The sequence below is a fragment of the Lepisma saccharinum genome, chromosome 3 (assembly GCF_977018435.1).
Source record: "Lepisma saccharinum chromosome 3, izLepSacc3.1, whole genome shotgun sequence".
Classification (NCBI taxonomy): domain Eukaryota; kingdom Metazoa; phylum Arthropoda; class Insecta; order Zygentoma; family Lepismatidae; genus Lepisma; species Lepisma saccharinum.
In genome coordinates, this window is record NC_139231.1 from 8,767,167 (window position 1) to 8,791,613 (window position 24,447).

General features: G+C 37.9%; 1 protein-coding gene across 1 annotated transcript in view; it reads right to left on the reverse strand.

Annotated features, from left to right (window-relative positions):
* Window positions 1-402: 402 nt before the first annotated feature.
* The window catches only part of LOC145984910 (G-protein coupled receptor Mth-like), a 110,346-nt gene continuing 86,301 nt past the window's right edge, over window positions 403-24,447 (reverse strand). The window contains exon 5 of the mRNA XM_083118298.1: window positions 403-982. Coding sequence (XP_082974424.1) covers window positions 670-982 — 313 coding nt within the window. The 3' untranslated portion in view covers window positions 403-669. The remainder of the gene's footprint in view (window positions 983-24,447) is intronic.

Genomic DNA, 24,447 nt, shown 5'->3' on the forward strand with positions numbered 1-24,447 from the left:
CTTTGAAGCATTACATGTATATTACAAGGCAAGATTACATTGCAAAATGTGTATGGTATGCTTGAAAGATGTTTAGAGGTAAAGGTTACACAATGTTGAAGTAGTAATGTAACCCCCATCAAAACACTTTCATTCTGCATGATCATTCACAAAAGTTTTCCTACCTTGAACTAACTTTGTCTTGCAAATAATAATGAACGCCAAGAGAAAGTAATAATTTAAAGGAAAGAAGGATATCTATGTTCTTCTTAAAGGTTTACATAACCACTTTTTATAGATTCAAGATAATTTAACACAGTTGTTTTTAGTAGTTTTAGCAGATAAAAAGGAAAGAAGGATATTTAAAATCAGATAGATGTACTTAGGACATTCTAAAATATAACGTAAATATTTCTCATGTAAACTGGAATAAAAAAGGAAAAATTAAATTGATTTTTAGAATTTCTTGCTATTATGTAAATCGCATATAATTATTTGACATTGTTCCTGTGAAACGTCACAATTCATGTTCCTCTCATAGCTAAATTCTTTGGTTGCCTTCCACTACACATAACTCACCAACTTGGTCAACTTGATGATTTCTTTATTTTACAAAGACCTCAAGAATTACAACCATAGATAGAGGAGCTTGAACAGAGCTCACATTCAAAATCGTGGAAAATAAAATAGCTACAGGCAATTCATTTTTGAGAGAGAAATACTTGTGAGGCTCTTGGGAACTGAAGACGACTCAGTGTTTCTCTCATCAAATGATTGTGGACCTGAGATGACAGTCTTCTTCTCACACCATGGTAGGTTGTTCCAAGCACTCTGCAGAATTTGTTTCTTGCCAGCAAAGATGAAGAAGATGAAGACTCCATGGAAAAGATTGATGGCATCAGTGAAGTACCAAATGGCTCCTAGGTCAGGCCAAGCCCATGAGACAAACTCCAAAGTCCAACACACTCCCATGACAACAAAAAGTTTGAGATATATGAGAACCCTATCAAATAGAAAAATTAAGTTATTTTTTAGAGTATTTGCTTGCACTATTGGTTTATTTCTTTATATGTTATACATTCAGTCAAGCCGTAGCTAGAGGGGGGGGGGGCAGCGGGGTGGTCGCACTGGGCGCTGTTGGAAGGGGGCGCCGAAGGGCAAGAAGAAAAACAATAAAAATTACTTGTAATAGAGGATGCATGCGATCCCCTCGAAAGTTTTGGCACCCTATTAAAACAATATCATTGCCAGTTTGCAAAGATATTGATTTGATATTTTTGCTCGCTGCGCTCGCATTGCAAGCTCTTCTTTTAAACAAATAAAATAAAATAAATAAATACCCAATTTATATATATATATATATATATATTTGTTTGTTAGTGATGTGTTTTATTACTTCTTAGTGAATAGTTCCAATAGTGTATGCAGTTGTAAAAATACTATTGGTGTAAACTGCAGTCTGCAAGTCGTAACAACTGTACTAAATTTTCCTAATATCTCTTCAAAAAAGCTATTTCATTTAAAAGAATACGCCGTGATGGTTTTTGGTACTTTCAATATCTTTCCAAGCAGCTTTCAAATAGCTAAAAGGTGTACAGGATGAGATTACACGTCACTTAGAACAGCAATAATAAATAACAGTCTATGCTGCTTTGCATCGAGACACAATACTCGGACATCTTTGATCTTTGTCATTAGTGGTTGCATGGTTGTGTCCTAATTGCGAACAGTCCTAATTGTGAACAACGCCTAAATAGTCCTAATTGCGAACACATATAAATAAGAAGTAATTTCATGTCCTAATTGCGAATACATGGAACTGAATAACCTGTTTTCACAAACAAAAGGGCAGTGACCCAGAGAGACATCTGGGTTGACTGGCAAACAACAGCCAATCTGATTGACTTATTGTGGTTTTCTATTTTGTAAATCCCTCCAAGGTCATTTCACCCTTTCAGTTCGGTCGTCGTAGTCTGACTTTCATTCGTGTGTTAATGCCAAAAGAGACGTGGAACTGCTTCAACAGGAGGCAGCATGGGCGCCAGCTACGGGGGGCAAGGCATATTCTGCCCCCCCTCAAAATTCAAGTAGAGGGACATATATTATATATATTTACATATATAAATACTGTTTATGCCAACCTGGCCCCTCCTAAAATATTTTAAGTTGACGCCCCTGGGCACCAGACCAATAATACAGTGGAGGGATAGAGCCACAAAATCAACGTTAAACTAGAAAGACTGAGGCAGAATAGTGTAACGAAATATTTCTTAAAATGGTAATGAATCTAGAAGGTGTAAAGAGGAAGAAAGAAAGTGTTGGTTCTTTTTGGAGGAAATGATGGTGAGGAGCACTAACAAATGTAATAAGATTAGTGATAATCCTACATTTTTAAAGAAATCTACCCTCAACCTTGTAATCAAGGGGTCCTAGGTTTGATTCCCGGTGAAGACACATAGTGGTTCGGATCACACTTTAAACTGTAGGTCCAGTCCCGATTAGCCTTACAGTGCATAAAGTGGACTTAAAACACCAACTCAGTCTCAGTTGTATAAACTTCGGCAACGACTTTAATCAAGTCGAATTTCCTATGTTCAAACTGTGACCGACAAGGCACTGTCCAGTCATAAGTGTGGAACTGAGCCCCTTTTCAAAATTCGTTAAAAGAAGTTGTAGGTCCAAAGGAAGAAACAATGTGTTCGCAATTAGGACAGAGCTTTCCAAGGTAATATGGTGTTATTCCTGTTTAGGCAGCAAGTGTTCTCAATTAGGGCTGTTCGCAATTAGAACGACACAGGCTGCATTCTAATATGCAACAATGACCCATTCAGAGCATTACGATAAACAAAATTTGCGAAACAACAACAACAACAACAACAACAACAACAAAAAGGAACGACCAGGCAAAAAAGGATCAGAATTGACGCTCTCATAACTTCACAAAAGCAGTCATGCTATTCTAGTTTAGATGTAGCTACTACGAATTTTACACTCACTTTGCGAGGTCTATTGTATAGTCAACGTGCTTTTGATGAAGTTGTGTATCCGAAATTGTGTAATTATTATAAGTGATATCTTCCAAGAAACTTTCTGGGGCTCAAAACAGGAAAAGAAAGAAGATAAGAGAGAAAGAGAACATTAGAAGTGCAACGATTTTATCGAAATTTTTCAAGAAAAATGTTGAATCCACAGACGCTAACGAGATTCTTCAGCACTGGAAATAGAAACCACATGACTGTGAAGAGTCAATCAGCAACTAGGTGGTCTTTAAAAGCAAACGCAGTACAATCTCTAAGTACCCAATTTCCGGATGTCTGTGCAGCTTTGGAGGAATTATGTAGCCTCTCAAAAGAGTCACCCGAAACAGTACACGGTGCCAAATGCTTGCAACACATCCTTAAGAAGTTTAACTTTCTTGTGTTCTTATTCTGCTATTCTTCGAGCTATTAACGACATTAACCTACGGCTACAAGAAAAGTCTGTTACAGTAGATATAGGTGTTAGTCACTTACAGGGACTGCAGAGCTTTCTGTCTGCCAATCGAGAAACAATTGTGACGAACGCTTTTGAGAAAAGCAAACAAATCTGTGATGATATGAACATTGCAAGTAGAGAACAGCGTCCCAAAAAAGAAAGCCAAGTTTTTCGATGAAGTTGCAGAAGATGAAAGTGTAGCCATAAATTAAGAACAAAAATTAGGAAGAGCTTATTTTGTGCATTGGATTCAATTTTGTCACAAATAGGTGATTGATTCAAGCTAATGAAAGGAGTTTTGAAGGATTTTTCCGTAATTATTCCTAGCAACATGGCAGTTATATCAGAAGAAACGTTGAGAAAGGGAGTCTTTGATCTGGCTTTATTATACCCTGAGGATATCAACGGAAGTGAGTTACTTCATGAACTGTTGTTCTTTAAACATCATGTGCAAGCATTTGTTAAAGACTTTCACTTGGAATGCTTGTCAGAATTGTCACACTTGCTGCTCTCTCATTCATTCATAAAATATAATGTATTGAGTTGTACCCAAATTTTGTCACTGCATTGAAATTATTTTTAACTCTACCTTCGTCTATTGCATCTTGTGAAAGGAGTTTTAGTAAGCTAAAGCTTATAAAGAATTACTTGCGTTCTACCCTGAGTCAAGAAAAGCTGACTAACCTGGTTATTTTGTCTGTTGAGAAGTACAGAGTTCAATCACTTGTGTTCGATGATGTTATTAATGACTTTGTTGCTCGAAAGGCAAGAAGAGTGAAACTATAGCTAGTATGTTCGCACAGGAGAATAGTCAAATAATCATGTACTGATTGTAGTTCTTAATACGTTTGTTTTAAAAATAAGATAAGATTTATTTCATCCATGAATCACTTATTTGCATATACAGGCAGTGATATAGGACATGTCAGTTTGTTTACAATATCATAAACAATGCACTATAATAAAACAATGAAATACATGGTTACAGTAAAATATCGTAAAATTATAATACAATAATATGATGTCAAGACAATACATGGTAACGGTGGAATATAATAAAATATCATTGAGTACAACGTAAGGTAATAAAACTGCAATGAAAATGTTACTGTTTACCAGGCACCACACCATGTTTGGAAACTCTGATACACATGGAGATGCCTCAATATTAGTATAGTATAATGTGGTTTATGTTTTACGATACCTATTTTATTTTTAATAAGATATGAATTAGCGAAAGTTGTGAAGAAAAATACATACATTCATTATTGCAGGCTTAGATATTCATCAATTGAGTAGAAGCGGTGTTCCAGTAAGTATTTGTACAGTTCTTTCTTAAAAGCTTTGCAGGTTTCAATGTTCTTGTTATGTGATTTGGAAGGTTGTTATACAAGAGAGTCCCTGAGTACTTAGGGCCTCTTTCATATAGAACTGTATTGTGTACAGGTATTAGTAAGTTATTTCTATTTCTTGTGTTGTAATTGTTATTCCTACTCATATACACTACTCTACTCACTGCATGTTCTACACTCACAGGGGCATGTACTACTACACGAAACTACAAACCTCTCACCCAGACGTTCAGTACACTAATGTTACATGTGACGGGTGGCATGGTCTGACAATGGTAGCGAACCAGTAACCATTTAGAAACCTTGTCATGAATAGACAGCTGTTCCACTGGCATTCTTTGTACAGGATCTTATGTACTCTGTCCAGTGTTTGTGTTTTGCTATTTACGTACGTAATTCCTCACTTTGGAACACCAACTTCAGGGATCGGAATTGTTTTGGTCGCAATTTTGAAAACGGTCAGTGGATTACAAAATCATGTTCGCATTCTTTTCACGTTTTCTGTGACGTTTAAAACGAGGTATTACTCGACCCCCCTTGCCATTTGAAATTTTCGAGTACTTCCCTAACTTTAGACCCTCTTTTTTGGGTCACGCGGTTTCATCCTTTTTTAGTCCCGCAGTCATCATGTGGCATATCGTTGGAAAGCTTGTGTCCTGCACTTTCCGAAACTGTTATGGTGCTGCACTTACCTTAATTGTTAAGCTCGGTATACTCGATTTGGCTCACCTTCTTTTTTTTTTTTGCAAAACCATTTTCTACACGGAAAACGGTAGGTGGTACAGTCAAATGTTTCATATGACAATCGTATTTTTTCCCCGCCTTTCCGAATCTGCATTCCAAACATACCCTTACCATTTGAAAATCGCACAAACGGCGCATGTGCCCCCCACTAAACAAAGGGTGGGTTTCGGGGTGTTGCAAATACTTTCCACGGATTCTTTGGGCCCAACTTAGTGGTGCATTTTTTGTTTCAACTTGATACGATCTCCCGTTCTCGAGAAAAAGGTAGTGTCTGGGTCGCTCTGAAACACCCTGTTTTGGTGGCGCACCAATTTCCAAAAGTGTACACATAAATACTAATGAAGATTACAGTACTACTTTAAATTAAAGTTTACCATGGTGAAACAAGTTTTTATACTTTAATATTTCTTTAAGTACCAATTCCAGTCATCTGATTACATTGTAAAAAAAAAAACAATATATTAAAAATAGCGCATTCCTCGCGAACACAGAAACGCACAAGTTACAGAAACATTTTCATATTATAGACAGTCTGTTTTACATCATTTCTTAATTCTTTTTTGCTTTATAATTAGTTTAATGTAGCACCTGAGTCCTTTTCAGTAACATGCATGATGCATGATAAAGCTGCTAGTAATTTGGACACCAGGACTTCTCATTCACAACAATGAACCTCAGTTAGGAAAGGTTTTCAAATATGTGCAAAGAAATGTAACACCTAATGCACAGGGGTACTCGTACTTACGTAAGACATTGTCTTATAAAGCTGACAAGAACTTTTCTTTTACATTCAGCTGTTTCTTAAAAATAAATAAACAACGTAGACCGTTGCATTGTTTGAGAACATTGTTGAATAAGTGGGAGCTTAGTTCTGATCGCACCACCAGCATATAGTGTTGGGTAGGATAATGCGCTTTAAACATTACTTTCAAGCCCTTTGATTCTTTCATGACGGAACAAAGACCAGGGAGAAACTTTACAAACGATTTAAGAAAGAAACATAGTCGATGTTCGAGAGGCACCAACTTTCAACAACATACGGGCACCAACTTTCAACGGCATACTCGGGCACCAACTTTCAACGACATACGGGAGCACCAACTTTCAACGATGCTCGTGGGCACCAACTTTCAACGATGTTCGGGGACACCAACTTCCAATGGTGTATGGGGGCACCAACTTTCAACAATGCACAGGGGCACCAACTTTCAACAATGCACAGGGGGCACCAACTTCAAATGATGTTCGGCACTCAGCAATTTTTAACGATATACGGGGTGCACCACTTTTCAAAAGTGTACACTAATTAATAAGAATTTATTTGGGGTGGGGCACGTGCCCCTGTGCCCCCCCTCTGGATCCGCCACTGTTGGACAGTCACAGGTTCCTGTTCGAATCTGCACTGCACGTCATCTCTTTCTTTTATCGAGAAACTAACAAAAACAGCCAACACTCGGAAACCACACACAAAAATTCCGCTTTGCAAACTCACAGATTATCTTCACATGGCCAAACTTTGCTCTGATTGGCTGTTCCACAGAATCCAGCCGAGGAAAGGCAGTAGCAATTAGAAGATGTCTTATTCCTCCAAACCAGTCAAGCAGCCAGCCAGGCAACCAAAACATCCAGGCAGGTAGCCAGTTCAGCGCCAACTAAATGGATATCCAGTTTCGTGTGATTCGGCCATAAGTTAGTTCCCAAGGAATATAGAGGATAGGTAGAGCCATCCGAAGATTGCCGATCTTTCACGAACGCGTGACGTCACCGCAGAGGCACTGAGCTCGGCTGAAGCAGACGGCCCGTAGCATTTATATGGGAGATTCAGAGTGCAAAAGTATTTTTTTACTTTGAGGCATAGGCGCCGACTCCATGGGGCTTGGGGGGACCCCCCAATGTTAATAATGTTGGGGCAGAGCCCCTCAAATAATTTTGCTTAAGAGGATCTAATGCATTATTTTGCTTCTCTTGTAAAGTTTACTCTGTATTGTGCCATATGAACTTAACTTTAAATACACATTTGAAATGTTCTAGACCATCAACTTTGGGGGGCTATGACCGGAGACAGCAAAACACATGACTTATTACTATATACTAAGTATATAATTATGAGTATTGTTAACATTTTTACTAAAAAGAGTGTCAAAATAACGAGGTGATATGACAATTATACCAGTATGTTTGTTGTTTAGTGAATTCTAAACAATTTGAGGTCGTAAACACGACTTTCAGGCAATATTGATATGTACGATATTTAGTTATACTCGAAATATCTTCCTCTAGTCCAAAGAATAAGGGGAAAATAATTCTAAAGTCTTTGAGTTTATTTCACACTGGCTTGCAGTAAAGTACGCAAGGAAAGCTTATGAAAAGTCTGTATTGCAAAAGCGGGAACGACTATGATCAAATGCATTATTGCTAAAGCACGACGTGCTATGTGTTTTTTTATTATTGCAAAATTAAATTAAAAAGTAAAATATTTTAGCAAGAACAAAAAAGTAAAACTATTTTCCTGCGATTTGTGTTAGTATTTATGTAAATAATTAAGTAAAACTGTTAAATATTGTAAATATTCGTTATTTTTATGGGTACGTCAACACTAAGGTTATTTGCACCTGTCCCATGTCCTTTCTTTACAAGTCTGTTGCGGACATTAACCCTCCTTAACCCGCGCGGCAGCACTCTGCCGCTTTTTCTAAAATTTTGAATTATTCTCCTTATCGGTGTAAGAATGGTCTGGAAAGCACTAGAAAACTTATCTACACTATTCCCAAGAAAACATAGAGGCGTTCCAACCTTTTTCTGGCGTTTTTCAGTTGTTTGCATGCCTCAAAATTGACCGGTCCCCCTTAGGCGGCACTCAGTACCGCGCGCGGGTACGTTTCCTATCTTAAATCATAGCACTCCAGCCATGAATTTGGCGGATATAAGAAAAATAAAACGACGGCACGTTGTTCGGAATGCAAATTAATTGTATGCAGAAACCATTGCAGTACCCATACGAAATGTCGGAGTTGTCAAAATGTACTGAAAATTGACAATATTGGGTCCGTTTTGTTTGAGTGTGTATATCTCTTTTCACGTATATCTTTTAAAACAAGAAGAAACATTGAGATATGAAAATTTTAATATTTTGTAAATATCTTCGAGTTGTATTTTACTCATTTGATTGCTTTTTCAGTGAGTCAGCAAGATTTTGACTGAGAATTTTGGAATAAATTGTTCCTTTCTAAACCCTGTAGTGTAAACCTATTGTTTCTACGCAATCCTTGTAGGTATGCCTAGTATTTAACCTCAGTTGTGACATATTTTGATGATTTTGATGATTTTTTTATGGATTTTATTGCCTTCGACGACGTTCTAGCCCTATTTTTTGCTCAATCTCATTTTTGGAGCCTCATCTTTGTAGGTATGCCATGATCGTACGTGATATAACTTAACCTAATCACTTTTTTACAGCCTTTTACGAGTTAAAATAATCTACAAAGTGTAAAATGGTTGCTTCTATGTTATCCTTGTAGGTGGGCTCTCAGCGTAAACGGCTACGATGTATTTTTTGTTGATTTTATAGCATTTGACGATGTTCTAGCCCTATTTTTTGCTCAATCTTATTTTGGGGCCTTATTTTTGTAGGTGGGGCCCTCAACGTAAACGTCTACGATGTATTTTTTATGATGTGTGAGCCCCTTTTCACGATGCATCTCGTGGCCTTTTTACAATGGGTTCAATGCCCCACTACTTTTGGAGGTCACAGTGGGGGCTCGCAGTTATAGAACTCGTCGAGCAATAGCAGATAAAGCAAGAATTGTTTTCCTACAGCCCATACTTTATGAATTACAAAACATCTTAGAAATTACATCTTGAAATTTAAATCTAAAATAACTCAGAACCAGCAAGCACTAATCATCATCTGTCTAATAGGTTGTAGAGTACTTCTAATTTTTTATCGAATGCTATTAAAATTTTCGAATTAGGGTCAAAACTAAGCCAGCAAATCAAGTTTCTTAGAAAATAAAAAAATGTATATATTTCCGAAACTTGAGGGGATGGAATTAATTTTGTTTGCCACTTTCTGGCGTAGAACTGTCTTTTTACCCCTACTTGTATGATTTCAATTCGTTTTGAAAAATATGTTGAACGTTCTTGAAAACTACGTTGAAAATTTTATGAATGATGAGTTCATTTTTTAGTTCCTTTATTATATGGCAAAATTTTAATTACGCGTATTTTTGGGAATAATATTTTGGTGCATTTGCCTCAAAAGTCTAAGCGTGTACCTCTGTGTCATTTCCTCTAATGTTTTTAGTTTATGTAGTTTTAGTTTTAGTTTAGCTAATAAAAATGTCTTAAATGGACTGTTTGCGTTCATATATATCGTCTGATTTCCAGTAAGCGCTAGGGTAATTCAACATCAATTTGCATCAATAGTTCATCTAAATAAAGTTGGTTTTCATAGGGCGGCTCTGAGTGCCGCGCGCGGGACATTTGTGCTACTATGAGGGCGCGGATGCGGACGGATAAACCACACCCATGTCCTCGCCGGGACTCGAACCCGAGACTTCCGGATCAAAGCGAGTTGAGTCGACCACCCAACACGCTCGGCTACCGAGGCCGGCATAAAACTGTTAGGTTGGCCTCTTAATGTAAATACATAGCCTACTTTTCAATAAAAATGTTAATTGTTATCTAAAAAAACAAATGAGCAGACAGAAAAGATAGAGACTTTGAAACATTTTCTAAACGTTTTCATGTTGCATTTCATTTGCATGATAATAGCTGTTTAAAAACTGCTATACGAAGACGTAATTTTTATTTTTAAAAAGGGAGGGAGGGAGTCATTCATTCATTTATTTCGGTGATCAGAGCCCCCCCCCAATAATTTTGACAAGTCGGCGCCCCTGCTTTGAGGAGGGGGAAAATATGAATTGTCATTCTCCGATATGGTATTGAGGCATCCTTTTAATGATTAGTAACATAACTGAAAACGGATTACTTTTAAAAGGGGACAAAGTACACATGCAAATGAATTTTGAAAATCCATGCCTCAAACTTTCTGATCGATGCGTTACAAAGAACGTTGCAGTGTTCTCATTTAGCATTTCAAGATTTTATAAATCGTATTATAATTTTAACCAAAACGTCGCATGCTAAAAAGAATTACATAATAAATGAAAGTTAAAAATAAATAATTCATTGATAGTTTATTTCACTTCGCTTATACTCACAAAGAACACACTTTCCCAGGCGAAGATTTGAACCCAAGGACCCGGGCGCCGTAACGCGTTGTGATAACCACTTCACAGTAGGAATAAACAGTGACAATTAGCTATGTGGAATTTTTTGTTGTTGTTAGAAGTGAAAGTGAGTGTTAATGTACGATGAATTCGGTGGATTCTTTGTTGCAGCGACCTTTCTCTTCAAGAACCGTTGCCAGATTTGGATCTATCGCAAAATGCAAAGGAGGTAAGAAGGCTACGTATAAAAGGCCATTTAATAGAAAATTGTACGATAGTGAACCATGACTTTGTGGGTGTCAAATTCGAAATGCATTATTCTGTTTTCCTTGCATACTTTTTGGAAGTAATGATTCGTGGTTTAAAGAAGGGTAAAAGATGTAGGACATTTATGTGAATATATGAGAAAGCATTGTGAAAGCAAGAAGCACATGAAAAATGAGTTAAATTTTGTCTCTCTCTCGGAACTGTCAACATAGCAACGCAGTTAAGCCACGCTTATCTAGAATCGCATAATGAGCAAGTTGAAAAAAATCGCCACGTCTTGTCAAAAATCATAGACTGCATCAAGTTCTGTGGAGCTTTTGCGTTGGCCCTGCGTGGCCGGCCACTATAAAACAGATTCCTCCGCAAACCCTGGGGTATTTTAAGACTCCTTGATTTTATCAGCAGTTTAGACAATGCTGTTCAAGAATATCTTGACAACAGCACTGTATTTAAAGGCACTCGATCTCGCCATCCAAGTTCCGGGTTGGAGTCTCGGCCCGGGTATGGGTATTCTTTGTAATACTTTGTAATAATGAAATTAATGAAGGGGCATTCACAAAGAATGCCCATACCCGGGCCGAGACTTCAACCCGGAACTTCGATGGCGAGATCGAAAGTCGACCACTTAACGTTCGTGGCCACAGAGGGTGGGGGGTAGGGGTCATTATAAGTACATGAAAAACAGCATCAGTTGTAGCACGCATCTTTGAAAAGTCACGAGCCGCCGCTGGCTATAGGGTTAGGGGTTATGCAACAAATGTTAATATTTTAATTACTTAATTTTAGTACTTGGTAAATCTTTCAGCGAGTCCGGGCCCCTGGACCCCCTAAATACGTCCTTCCTCTCCTTCAAAGCCGTAAAAAAGGTAAAAAAAAAAGGTAAAGTGTTCCTCTGTGCATAGCACCACGCCATGAAGGCGTATAGGGGGTGTGGGGGTAACGCCCCACACTTTCTTGATCCGGTCGTGAGTGGGGTGATGTGATCAGCATCACGCCCCTGACCGCCTTTACCCCCCCAGGGTTTCCCCCAGGTACCCATGTTATTCGACGCTGGGTGGGCGCCGTTGCCGCTTCCATCGTTCAAAGCCGTATGATCCCAATATAATCGTTGTCTTCAAATAAGTTCAGAGGAAATTATACAACAAATGCTAAACGAGTATATTTTCATTATTTAATTTTCATACTTAGTAAGTCTTTCGGATGGGGAGAGGAGGATCCGAACCTTCTAAAATACGTCTTTTCCGTTCTTCAAAGCCGTATGATTCCAATATAATTCTTGTCTTCCAATAAGTTCAGAGGAAATTATATAACAACGGCTAAACGAATACATTTTTCATTATTTAATTTTAGTACTTGATAAATCTTTCGGGGGGTAGTCCGGACCCCCTGGACCCCCTAAATACGTTCTTGCTCCCCAATTGTCGTCCCGACGCTGCGAGTTACCGCCGAGGAGCGAAAACGGGACTCCTCTTGCTAAAGGAGAGAGCGCTAAATATTGAGCAACGCAAGAGCCCAGCGTAAATTAATAAGCTATTAAAATTTAAAACTTATCCCTGTTCGAAAAAATGAACTGCGAAGTAAAATCGATTTAATGCGGCAAGTTTATAAAAATGTAGCTGGCCATCTGACATAACTGAAATCATATATGGCGAGGGTGAGGAGCAGGGTTGTGCAATTACGCGTAAAAAATATTTTTTCTACATGACACGTAAATTACGCTTAAAAGGCGTAAAGTACGTAAAAACACGTAAGGTACTTTAAAAAACTAGAATGAAACAAAAATCAAAAGAAAACATGTTTTTTGCAATGTATATTGTTATGTATGGCAGTTGGCAGTACAAAACAAAAAAGAGGCTTAAAAAAACTTTCCCTCCGAATTTGTATTTTTTTAAAAAAAAATAAAGTGCCCCCCTGTACTTTGCACCACGCCATGAAGGCATATAGAGGAGGGGGGTAGTTACAGCTCAACACTTTCTTGATCACGGCCGAAGATGGGGGTGATGTGATCAGTCCATAGGCGTGTGCAGATCCTCTGATTAGGGGAGGGGGGGCAAAAGCCCTGATGAAAGTTCAATCGGAGAAAGATAAACCTAATTTCATATCACTGTTTTATTGCATTCATGAGTATGGAATAGAGGCGTATATAGTGTCCGGACCCTCCGAAAATCAATGTATTAGAAGAATTCAAACTTTGTGGCACCAACGTTCTTTGACCCCTCCTGTGGTTCAGATACTATTTTACATGTAAATATGGTTTCGTACAGCAGACTCAAAACAACTACACATAATTTATTAATTTCTAACAGTGGTGGAAATTAAGGGAGCGTGAGGGGTAGTTGCCCCCACACATTTGCGCCCGCACTATAGCATCTTCATGCTAAGCTTTGTCTACAAAGACAAAGTAAACTGTCCTTGCCCCCTCTCCACTTTTCCCATCCAATCGCCGCTACTGATTTTCAATGCATTGGTAAGTTATTCTGCAAACTCATGGATGCAACACAACTAACGAATAGTGCGGGAATATTAAAATCAAAATAGATGCTAGAGAACGAAGTTGGATATGTTAGGAAATAATGCACATTCCTCCCATCGGAAGTTGCTTGGAATATTCTCCGGCTTGAACATACTTATTTTTTTTAATGAGCATCATATTTTTTAATAACTGTGAAAAGATTCTTGGGTGGGCAACTGCCCCCACTTGACCCCCGTGCGCATGCCTATGGATCAATCATAATTAGCATATGCAAGTGTATAATACGCATGAAAAAGGAATTTGAAGCTGTTACTAAAACTTCGAAATCCAATCCAAATAAATTGTCGTTAATCGTTATGACTTGTTTTAGTACAAGTACCGTGCAAGACGTATACATCAACAGGTTTCTCAATTTTAAAAATATGTGAAAGAACAATTCTATAATAAAATAGTCCGAGAAAAAATATACCAATAAAGTATTTAAATAACTCAACAATCGTTAACGATAGAAATGTCAAATAACGTTTATTTGGAAGAGGGAAGAAAGGAATTTTTTTACTACCAGAATGGAAAAAATCGTAACATAATTAAGCGCATGCGCGGCTTTGTTCGTGAGTAGTCTGTACAATGGCGCCGTTTACTGTTCGTCAGAAAGTTGAGTGCTGCTTTTGGTTTGCAGAATTGAAGTCTCCTGTAACGGTACAAAGAAGATTCCGGCAATAATATGGACAGGAAGCAACAGAACGTCATTACAATGTTAAATGGCATAAACAATTGCTGGAAACAGGGTCTTTGTTGAGGAAGAAAGGTAGTGGTCGGAAGCGTGTGAGCGAGGATAAAGTGGTTGCAGTTCAGGAAGCTTTCCAGAGAAGCCCGCGTAAATCTGTGAGACGTGCTAGTTCTGAACTTCAAATTCCACGTTCTACTGTGCATGATATCGTACATAAAAGGTTAAGGCTTAGAGCCTACAAGTTACAGCTTGTTCAAAAACTAAAGTGCAGTGATAAACCCGCTAGGTTTGATTATGCTACTGAAGTGCTATCACGCATTGATGATGACAATGAATTCCTGACACGCGTAACATTTTCAGATGAGGCTACCTTCCACATTTCCGGAAAAGTGCATAGGCATAACTGTAGAATATGGGGTGAGCAGAATCCCCATACAGTTGTAGAACATGAACGCGACAGCCCCAAGTTGAATGTGTGGTGTGGTTTGACACGAGATTCCGTAATTGGGCCCTTTTTCTTTGAGGAAACTACAGTTACAGGTGCAAGTTACCTGCAAATGTTGCAACAGTATGCTGTACGTCGTATACCTCATGGGTACATTTTCAGCAGGATGGGGGCCCCCCACATTATGCCCGTTGTGTTACTAACTTCCTTAATAACAATTTCGCTGGTAATTGGATTGGGAGGGGTGGACCCATTAAATGGCCACCACGGTCACCAGAGTTGACTCCTTTGGACTTTTTCCTTTGGGGTTATGTGAAGACTATGATTTACCAAACACCTGTGCAAGACGTCAATGATCTCAGTGAAAGAATTATCGATGCATGTGGCTCCGTCACTCATCAAATGTTGAAGAATACTAGTAGTGTGATTGATACTATTATAAACCCGAGAAATGATGAGCCCCCTCAGGCAGATTTGGCTACACTTAAAACTAGCTCAAGATGAGCATATGAGCTTATTGCTCAAGTGTGGTACTCTGTCTAATCCAAGATTTTTGTAAAAATGCCCTCGGGAATTTCCTGTGAAATGATGACCCCCCTCAGATTGATTTGCCTACACTTACAAAAGCTGCATCTGCCAGATTTTTGTCCATAAGCTTGTCAAAAATATGCCCTTCTTGATATTGTTTTTGCTATACTTAAAATTAAGCCACCCTTACCCACACCCACCCACATCTACACCCACACATATTTACTTCCGGTCCGGTAATATGCAGAGGCCCTCTAGAATTGCTCTGTGACTCTCTCATTTCTTACATCATAAACATATGATTTTTCACCTATAAGAATAACACTACATATGGTGTCAACGGGGAGTGTATCGTGGAATTCACAGATAATTTTAATGTTTGTCCTGTCATTAACCACAACTTGTTTTCTTTTTGAAGTGTTGATGACAAACATGGGTCTCTGTGCTTTGAATTCATCTGGTGTGTAATACATGTCAGTATTGCCAGTAGTGACCCTTTTGTATGCTGTAAATGCTTCATATAATTTAAGGAAATCATCCTTGGACATGTCTAAATTATAATTTTCTCTAGGAAATACCTCATTTCTGCCATTTTTAAGATATATGTTCTTGATGTTGCAGCTATCAAATTTACTTGAATTTTTTTTCTGATTATTGTGTCTTCCAGTCTGAAACAGTACCACCACAAAATCCGGCATGTCATATTGTATACTGGAGAATGAATTTGTAGCATCAAACTCATAATTAGTACCAGTGGCAGGTTTCTGTACACATTGATATGTATAAAATTGTAAAAATACTTTTGGATTTTTTATTATATCTGCTTTGTATTTAAGAGCATAACTGGCTTCATACTCAACAACCGGGATTCTTAGCTCCATAGTCTGAATAAGGCACTTGCCCTCATCAGGTAGGGTATTAGGCAGAGCTTCCCCTGTAGAGTTTAATGTGCTGTACCTCATCAAAGCATTATTATCATTTGCAGCTCTTCTAAATGTGATTCTTAAACCACCCTTCCACATAATATCTTTGTAATCTGAGAAGAATCCTGGCAACAGGCGCATGGGGAACAGTACAGTGTGGCTCTTAGATATAATTTTATCACCAGCCTCAAATCCACCTATTTTGTAGTAAGAAGCCTCGGTTTTGGATAATTTTAGTGTGGCCAAAGCTGTGGAGGTAATGCCGGGATAATCTACTCTGTTTATAACAACACCATGCTTTCTGATCTCAATTTCAGAGAACAGATGTGGCACAAAATTGTCCACCAATCTTATATTTGAATTTGCCGGATAATCTGTACCATCGAGCTTTACAACATCAAATTTGATGTATAGATCTGCTCTGTGGGGGTGTATAAAGCCATCCCCTACATCAAGATCAACCTCAATCTCTGTGTTGGGTTGATTTAAATTTGCAAATGTCCTCCTGTTTGGGAGGAATGATTGTAGCTCATAACTCTTAATATTTTCCATTTTTTTTGTATGTATTTTTATTTAAATATTAATTTCTATGATTGCAGTTGTTGTGGCTCCAGCAAAATCAACTAATTCTTCTTTTTCATTAGTGACCATCAACTCAATGTAATCTATTCTATTATGGCACACAGGAAAATATAATGTTGGTGATGGAGTGTAGATGATTGGCTCCATAAATTCAGAATTAGGTTTGAATGTTGCAATGATGCCATTTGATTTGGTGATCATACCCTCGGCCACATTACAGTGAATATTTAGAGTCTCTATGGCTAAGAATTTAGGTATATTAATAGCAGTGTGTTTGATGGCTGGTTCAAGTTTTGTGTTGTTCTCAAATCCTAACAGCTCTCCTATAGTACCCAGATCCACTGTTTCTGTAGCAGATACAATCTCTACTCTAGTGACAGAATTTTGAGTTAATACTATACCTCTGGGTAATTGAGCATTTAGAGTAGATAGATTATACTGCCCTGGAGTGATAACAATTTTTTGATCCCCTACTGCAATTGTGTTGTTGTGGTGTGTAATATTAGGGATCAAGTACATGCCATAAAATGCTCTGAGAGCTATTGTTTTGGGATACACTATGTCATCATGTAATCTGAGTTTCAATATTGAATTTTTGGCTGGTGAGATGGAATACCCCCATGATGTTTTAAATACCACAAGGCTTTTTGAAAATCTTCAATTGATGGTTTATTTATTTGAGACATATATCTAAGAACAGATAAACACAAATGTCCACAATTAACATCTTTGAAGTTTTGAACACGGGCATTATTGTAATAAAGATTAGCTGATTTTAGATATTTTACTAAATTTTCAGGTGGAACACCTCCAAATGAATCAAACACAAATGCCTCATTTTTTAAATATTTAAGATAACAGATCCAGTGAGTGCCCTGATTTTTGTGCTTATCCAAATTAACAATGCCACACTCTTTGTTGAGTGGTTGTTCTGGTAAAGAATCAGACATGTACACACCTCTAAAATGTTTGATGCCCAGTGGCTTGATTAAAGCTTCAATATCTTGGTTTGTAAGCGGCTCTTGTTTTTTTTAAACTTATTCATGGCTCTCTTAACACCTTTGCCTTGTTTCTCCATGGCCAGGTTATGGCGCTTCAATTCATCTAATTCTGCCTTATTCTTCTTGGCATCTATTACTGTTTTTGCTATGGCAGCTGATCCCCCAGCCAAGCTCCCCACAGCCCCAAGTGCTGCTAAGATGGCCGGGATAGTAAATATGAAGCCACCCACATGTGATTTTTTTCTAGATTGTTGTAATTTTTTTTAATTGGGGGGTACTAAGCAACAATTTCATACCATGGCCCTTGGCAAGACAAGAGCTTTTTTTCTTGCGCTGCTTTTTGGTTAAAAGACTATCAATAGTTTTAAGAGATTTAAGACCTGCATAAGGTATTTGATACATAACACCCTTGGCCTTCATTGTAGGTTTATTATACAGGGTGTCATTTTAATGGCGCCCACGGACCACGGAAACGTGTAGAGGACATCAAAACAAACAACTTTTCTCAGTAACATTTTTCTCGTTGGCGGATAGTTTCGGCGCTACAGTCGTTCAAAAAAGCTCGTTTTGCCGCCTGAATACTGGCAACCACACACAACATTTGATTGCATTTGTGACGTCATATCCCGTCGTGAAGCGATGCGTTCCAGGGTTGCGAGGAACACACATATTCTGTGAAAAATCACATAGCTTAAATCAGCCAAATTATGTACCGTGAAACAAAACGAGAAAACACGTTCTGTAACCTAACAGGAAGTAAACAAACTATACGAAAAATAGTAGAAAGAAAATAGAATTCGAGTGGAAGTGGTCATATCGAATCTTGTCTCAACTTACATGTCAAATATTTGCAAATCTAGTTACCAAGTTGGCATCTAGAATTTAGTCTATCCACTTCGTCCTTCTGATACTAGTTGTCTGTGACACACTGAACAGATGACAAGATAGAAATGAAAGAACTCAAAATTCCAAAAGTAAGTAACACATAATGTAAAGTATATTCAGGGCATTATGAGGCAAGTGACAAAAATGGGTGAAAATACAGGGATATAAGTAGTAGTAATACAAGCTCTCCGACGACTGTGTATCTATGCACCGGATACACATGTAATAGTTTGCAAACTGTGAACAGGGCAGTATATTCGCTACTGATTCATCATTAGATTGTTACTGTGGTTGTACGTGTTTTAGACGTAACGTAACGTAACGTGAACCTCGGATACTTCCGTTATCAGCACAAAAGTATCACAAGTCATCTGGACACAAACCTGTAGATATCAACCTTGCAACGAGATTTGCAAATATAATTGACATGTAGCTGGGCGTAAACAGCCACATGCAGACTGTAAGTCCAATAAAATTTATTGTTGTTGATATTTGACATGTAGGCTGAGACAAAATCCGAAATTAACACTTCATTTTGAATACGTTTTTACCATTTCTCATATCGTTGGTTCACTTCCCCCTTCCCCTGAGATGACTGCTGATCTTCTGGCTGGTAGGCTACGATGTTCGATCTTTTGGACGCGTTTCTCGCTTCGTTTTACAGCTAAAAATGTGGTTGGTACTTTGTCATTTTTCACAAAATTTGTGTGTTCCTTGCAACACTGCCGTGCGTTGTTTCGCCGCAGGAAATGACGTCACAGATACGATCATAAGTTGTGTTGGGTTGCCAGCATCCAGGCGGCAAAACGGTCTTTTTTGAACGGTTGTAGCGTCGAATCGACGCACCAACGAGAAAAATTTTACTGAGAAAAGATGTTTGTTTTGATGTCCTCTATACGAATCAGTGGTCCGTGGGCGCCATTTAAATGACACCCTGTATATATATTCACAAACCCCACCCCAGTTTTTGTTTGGTGTTCATAGCTATGGTGGTTCCCAATACTGCTATTCTTTCACTTAAAGAAGCATCTTTGCTTACAAATCTACCAAATGCAGCCTCTTCTAATTTCTTGTCTGCAACATGTCTCTTGTCAAGATCCGAATGTGTGTTGTATGCTATGTCATGGTCTCTACAAGCAGCATCTAGGGGATTAACACCAGGATCACCTCTGTTTAATCTATGGTCCAATTTTGTGCCTGGACCACAATACTGATAGCCTGGAATGTGTAGTTCAAATGGCAGCTTGTTTATAATGTCATTAACCAGCCCCCGACCCTCAGAAATATTCCAAAATTTAGGTGGTAGAGTATTAATAATTTTTATAAGATATCCAATCCCCTTAGTGTCATTCACTATAAAATTAGACAATTTAGTGCTTATCATGTCCATAATTCCAACCTTTTCATTGTAAAAATTGTGGTTGCCAGCATTTTCCTCCCCAGCTATCACCAATAACCTATCTACAAGTTTCCTGACATCATCAACCCACACAAATTCTTTGGGCAGGGTGTTGTAATGTTTGATTCCACTGCCAGTCTTGATCTGTGACCATATGGGCTTGATTAAATTGTTGTATTTTGCTCCACTGTTAGACTTGACTCTTTTTTGTGTGGGATCATTGTTCTGGTATAGAGCATCTGATTTTATTAATATTTCTTTGTAATGCTCATAATCTTGATCTGTATAGCTGCCAGGCCTTTTCCTAGTCATCAGTTCCCACAATCCAGGTGTGCCAAGATACTTAACAAAAGCACCTTTTTCTCCAAGATGAGATTCTGAATATACAATCAGATCATCCCCCATAAATGTTACGCTGAAATTGCCAATTCTATGTATGATGCTACCATCAAGCTCTGTGTCGGCATATAAGCCAAACACCTCATCTTTATTGTCTTTAGGTGTGGTTAAATATTTTTGAGCAAGAAGACCCAATTCAATAGGATCCTGACTAGCTTCAATTCTTCGAGGAGCAACAGGACTAGGTGTATGAATACTAGAAAGTGGGGTGATTGGATAATGTAATATGTTCCTAGCTGCTACAGGTACAAGCTCTGTGATCAAATTTTGATTTTGCTCTGTAACAGTTTTGATATTTTTACCTAATTCACTAATAGCATCAATAATAGGCTGTTCTGTTTGTTTGTGTTGTTCATAAATTCCTCGGTTCTCTGATTTCCATCCCTTAAATCTTTTTACAAGATAATCTCTTAATTTAAGATCATCAATAATTGGCCTTTTCATGGTTATTTATATATGTTTCAATGTCTAGAAAATTGTTGATTTTATTTCTGTATTTGCCATTATTGGGTTTTCTTGTCATATCAATTGTGACAAACCCATAACTATCCTGGTTCCAGCACCTACTGCAAAACTTGGAAAAATCATTGTAGCTCAAGTCCCCACCTACATATTCATCATGTATGTGTTTGAGGTTGGTATGATCTTGATGAAACATACATATAAAATTGCTGTTGTCGCGGATCAGCTGCTTCGGTATTTTTGAAAAAGTCTGTTCCAGGTAGAAACAATCTATGTTTTTGTGTCGGCCCTGTGTAAAGAAATTTCTAACCTTCTTTTGATTATCCAGTATAATGTCATCAAACACAACAACAGAATTATCGAGACATTCATGGAGTGGCTTAACATCTGGTTCAAAAGTGGCTATATCCAGTCCATCATATAGCTTCATCAGCTGCTGATATTTTAATTGTTCCAAGCTCTTAGAGAAGACATACAAGTGCCTATTGTTCCAGTCTAACCAGTTGGGTGCCAATAAAAAATTATCAATCATTAGTGTAGTTTTACCACAAGCCGATGGCCCAACAATAAGACACCTAATATTTTCAGGCAGCAACTTGCCATTTCTCTTATTCTGCTGTTCAGGTTCTGGCAGCCTCTTTATAACATCCCAGGTGTTCATATTATCACTTTGTTTGCCTCGATCCAGCTGTGTTCTGGAAGTCCTAGCCATTTGACAAATAACTTGTTGCCTTTTCTGCGGATGATTTTTTCTATGAGATATGTGTCAGGCTGTTTAGTTTTGTTGAGTTCTTCTTCATAGAACCTGCCTTTGAGAATTTCTCCTCGGTGGTCTTTTATTATATATGTGTTAAGGGTCCCAGGTTTAACTTGAACCACTGTAAATAATTCAGTGCTCCAGTTTCTTTTAAAGCCTCTTTTGAATAAGTGCTTATATTTGCTGATTCTTACTTGATCACCCACCTTGTATTTGGCTTTTCTTCTTGTTGACTGATATTTAGGATAATAAACAGTACTGATCAATTTTTGCTCATCAGATGAAGTTACTTCAGAGGGTTTGATGTTGATTGTGGAATGGACCGAGTTGTTATATTTATGTAGAAGTTCTGGAAGAATACTGAACCATTTATAATTACCTTGAAGTGTAAATTGTTTATACATAAGATTTTTTAGGGTTTTGTTGAATCTCTCTACAATTGAGGCCTTGAGATCACTGTAACTCGAATAATGTTGTATTGACTGGCTTTTAATAAATTGTTGAAACACTTAATTATAAAATTCTTTGCCATTCTCTGTTTGCAAATAGCGCGGTGATCTTCCACTCTGATTGATGATTGTCCTGAAGGCTTCTGTAACACATGTTCCAGTTTTGGATTTGAGTGGCACAGCCCAGGCAAATTTTGAAAATGTATCTATGACAGTGAGTAGATACTTGTAGCCCTTGTTGATCTTGTCTAAGTTTTTCAGCTGTCCACTTGCCATCTCAATCAAGTCGCTCTGCCATAAATCATCTATGCCTTTTGTGACTACTGGCAGTCTCTTATAATTATGTCTGGCTTGTCTGTGTAATTCATCAACAATAATTTGTCTAGACATAATATGTAAACAAGAATATTGCAACTATGGGGTGTTCAGCAGCTGATACTACAGGATTTTCTAAATATAATTTGTCTCCTATTTGTATATGAAATTCCAGAGAGCCATCATCTTCAGCATAAGATGTTTCTAATGTATTGGGGTCTGTAAAATCCTCCAATTCTACACTGGTGATTTTTGGTTTATTATCAGCATTTGTTATTGATAAGGTAGGGTAGTGGTGTGCCTGTGGTTGTAGCCAATATTTGATCTTGATTGGTCTAAGTGTGCCCCCAACAAAAAATTGGTAATAAAATTGTGCAGGGGACAGCATATATATTTTGCCTCCTGGTGTAAATGGTGAATCATATTCTTTGTTGGGGATGCTGTACAATTCAAGAATTACTGTATGTTTTGGATTCTCGATTATGCCTGTTATTTCTTTTTCTGCTGTAAGCAATCTACTTGTTACAGATTCAAGGTGCTCATTGATGGTCCTAACAACATCATCATGGCCTGGCTTGATTTTTATGTCCCCAACAAGTTTTTTGTATTGTTGCACAATCTCTTGTAGCTGGGTGGCAAAAACAGACAAAGCATTTGCTTGATTGGATTCCATGGTCCCTAGCTGTTGCTTGATATTAGCTACAATTTGCTGTAAATTTTCAACAACTGCCAATTTTGAATTTTGAGCAGTAAGATCATGGACTTGTCTTCTGATATCCTCAAACAGGGCATGCAGTTCATTAATATGTTGATTAGTTGGTAGAGTAGCCACTGTCTGAGTAAGTTGTTTGATCTCTGTCTGGATATTCTTGATATCTTCTGATTTCAATATGCGATTCACTGCTCTCTTTATATTTTTAAGTTCCTGTGATGTAGGCAGATTTGATACAGTATTTTGCAAAGATTCAAGTGCCAATTTCACATCATTTAATTCAGAAGCATCAACCACACCACGCATAGCATCTCGGAGCAGGGCTATATCTGCCTGAGTGGGTGTTGATTGTTGTAAAATTTCAAGCTTTGTTTGGATATCATCGATCAAGTGATGAAAATGAGATAGCTCAGATTCAGTGTTGAGGTTTTCAAGCTTTGTGATCTGTTGCTGGACACTGGCAAGGGTATCTACAATACCAGGCAGGCGAGATTCTAGAGATTCTTGTACATTTGTCAAATCACTTTGCACTGCTGCTATTGTACCCTCAAGATGGGTTATGGTACTTTGAATTTTTCCAAAATCTTCAAATGTTTCAAGTTGCAGCTTAATATTGGCAACACTCCGAGTTATTGCACTCAAAGCATCAGAAGATGGCAAGTTGTTCATAAAATTGTCAAGTGTCTCAATTTTTTCTTTAACCTCGGCTATGGCATTGTTTAGAGGGCCCAGATTAGGTATCTGTGATGATTGAATCTGTTCTTTTAGAGTGGAAATCACTAGATCAAAATCTTCTTGTGATTTTATGCTTTTGACAATTGTTTGGAGCTGTGCCTGGACATTATTTATTTGCTCTTCCAATTGTTGTTTCAATTGCTCAGAGTTGGTGGCCTGGGTCTTAAATTTGGCTTGAAGAGCTGCTACAGCCTCTTCTAAACTTTGAAAATTATCCAATGTGGCCAAATCAGTATATTTCTGAAGCAAGAATTTGAGTTCAGAATCAATTTTAAGAAGAGGGTCCATGCATTGTGATTGCAAATTTGTAATTTCTAGTTGAAAACTGGCATTCAGTGTGGTTTGTAAAGCTTGTAAATCACTTCCTAATTTCTTGACTCTGACATCAAGCATCAGAATCTCATCACTGTGATCTTCATGTCTTGTATGGCCAAATATATCATTAGGCATTTTGTTTTAGTGGTTATTTATTATTGAATATCTAATTCTTAATTCTATAAAAAAGGGTATAAGCTTGTCATAGGATCCTGGGACCTCAATGTATAAGCAGTCACCAGCAGAAACAGTATATACAGTGCCAGAAATCATGTTTGAGTACTTAATTC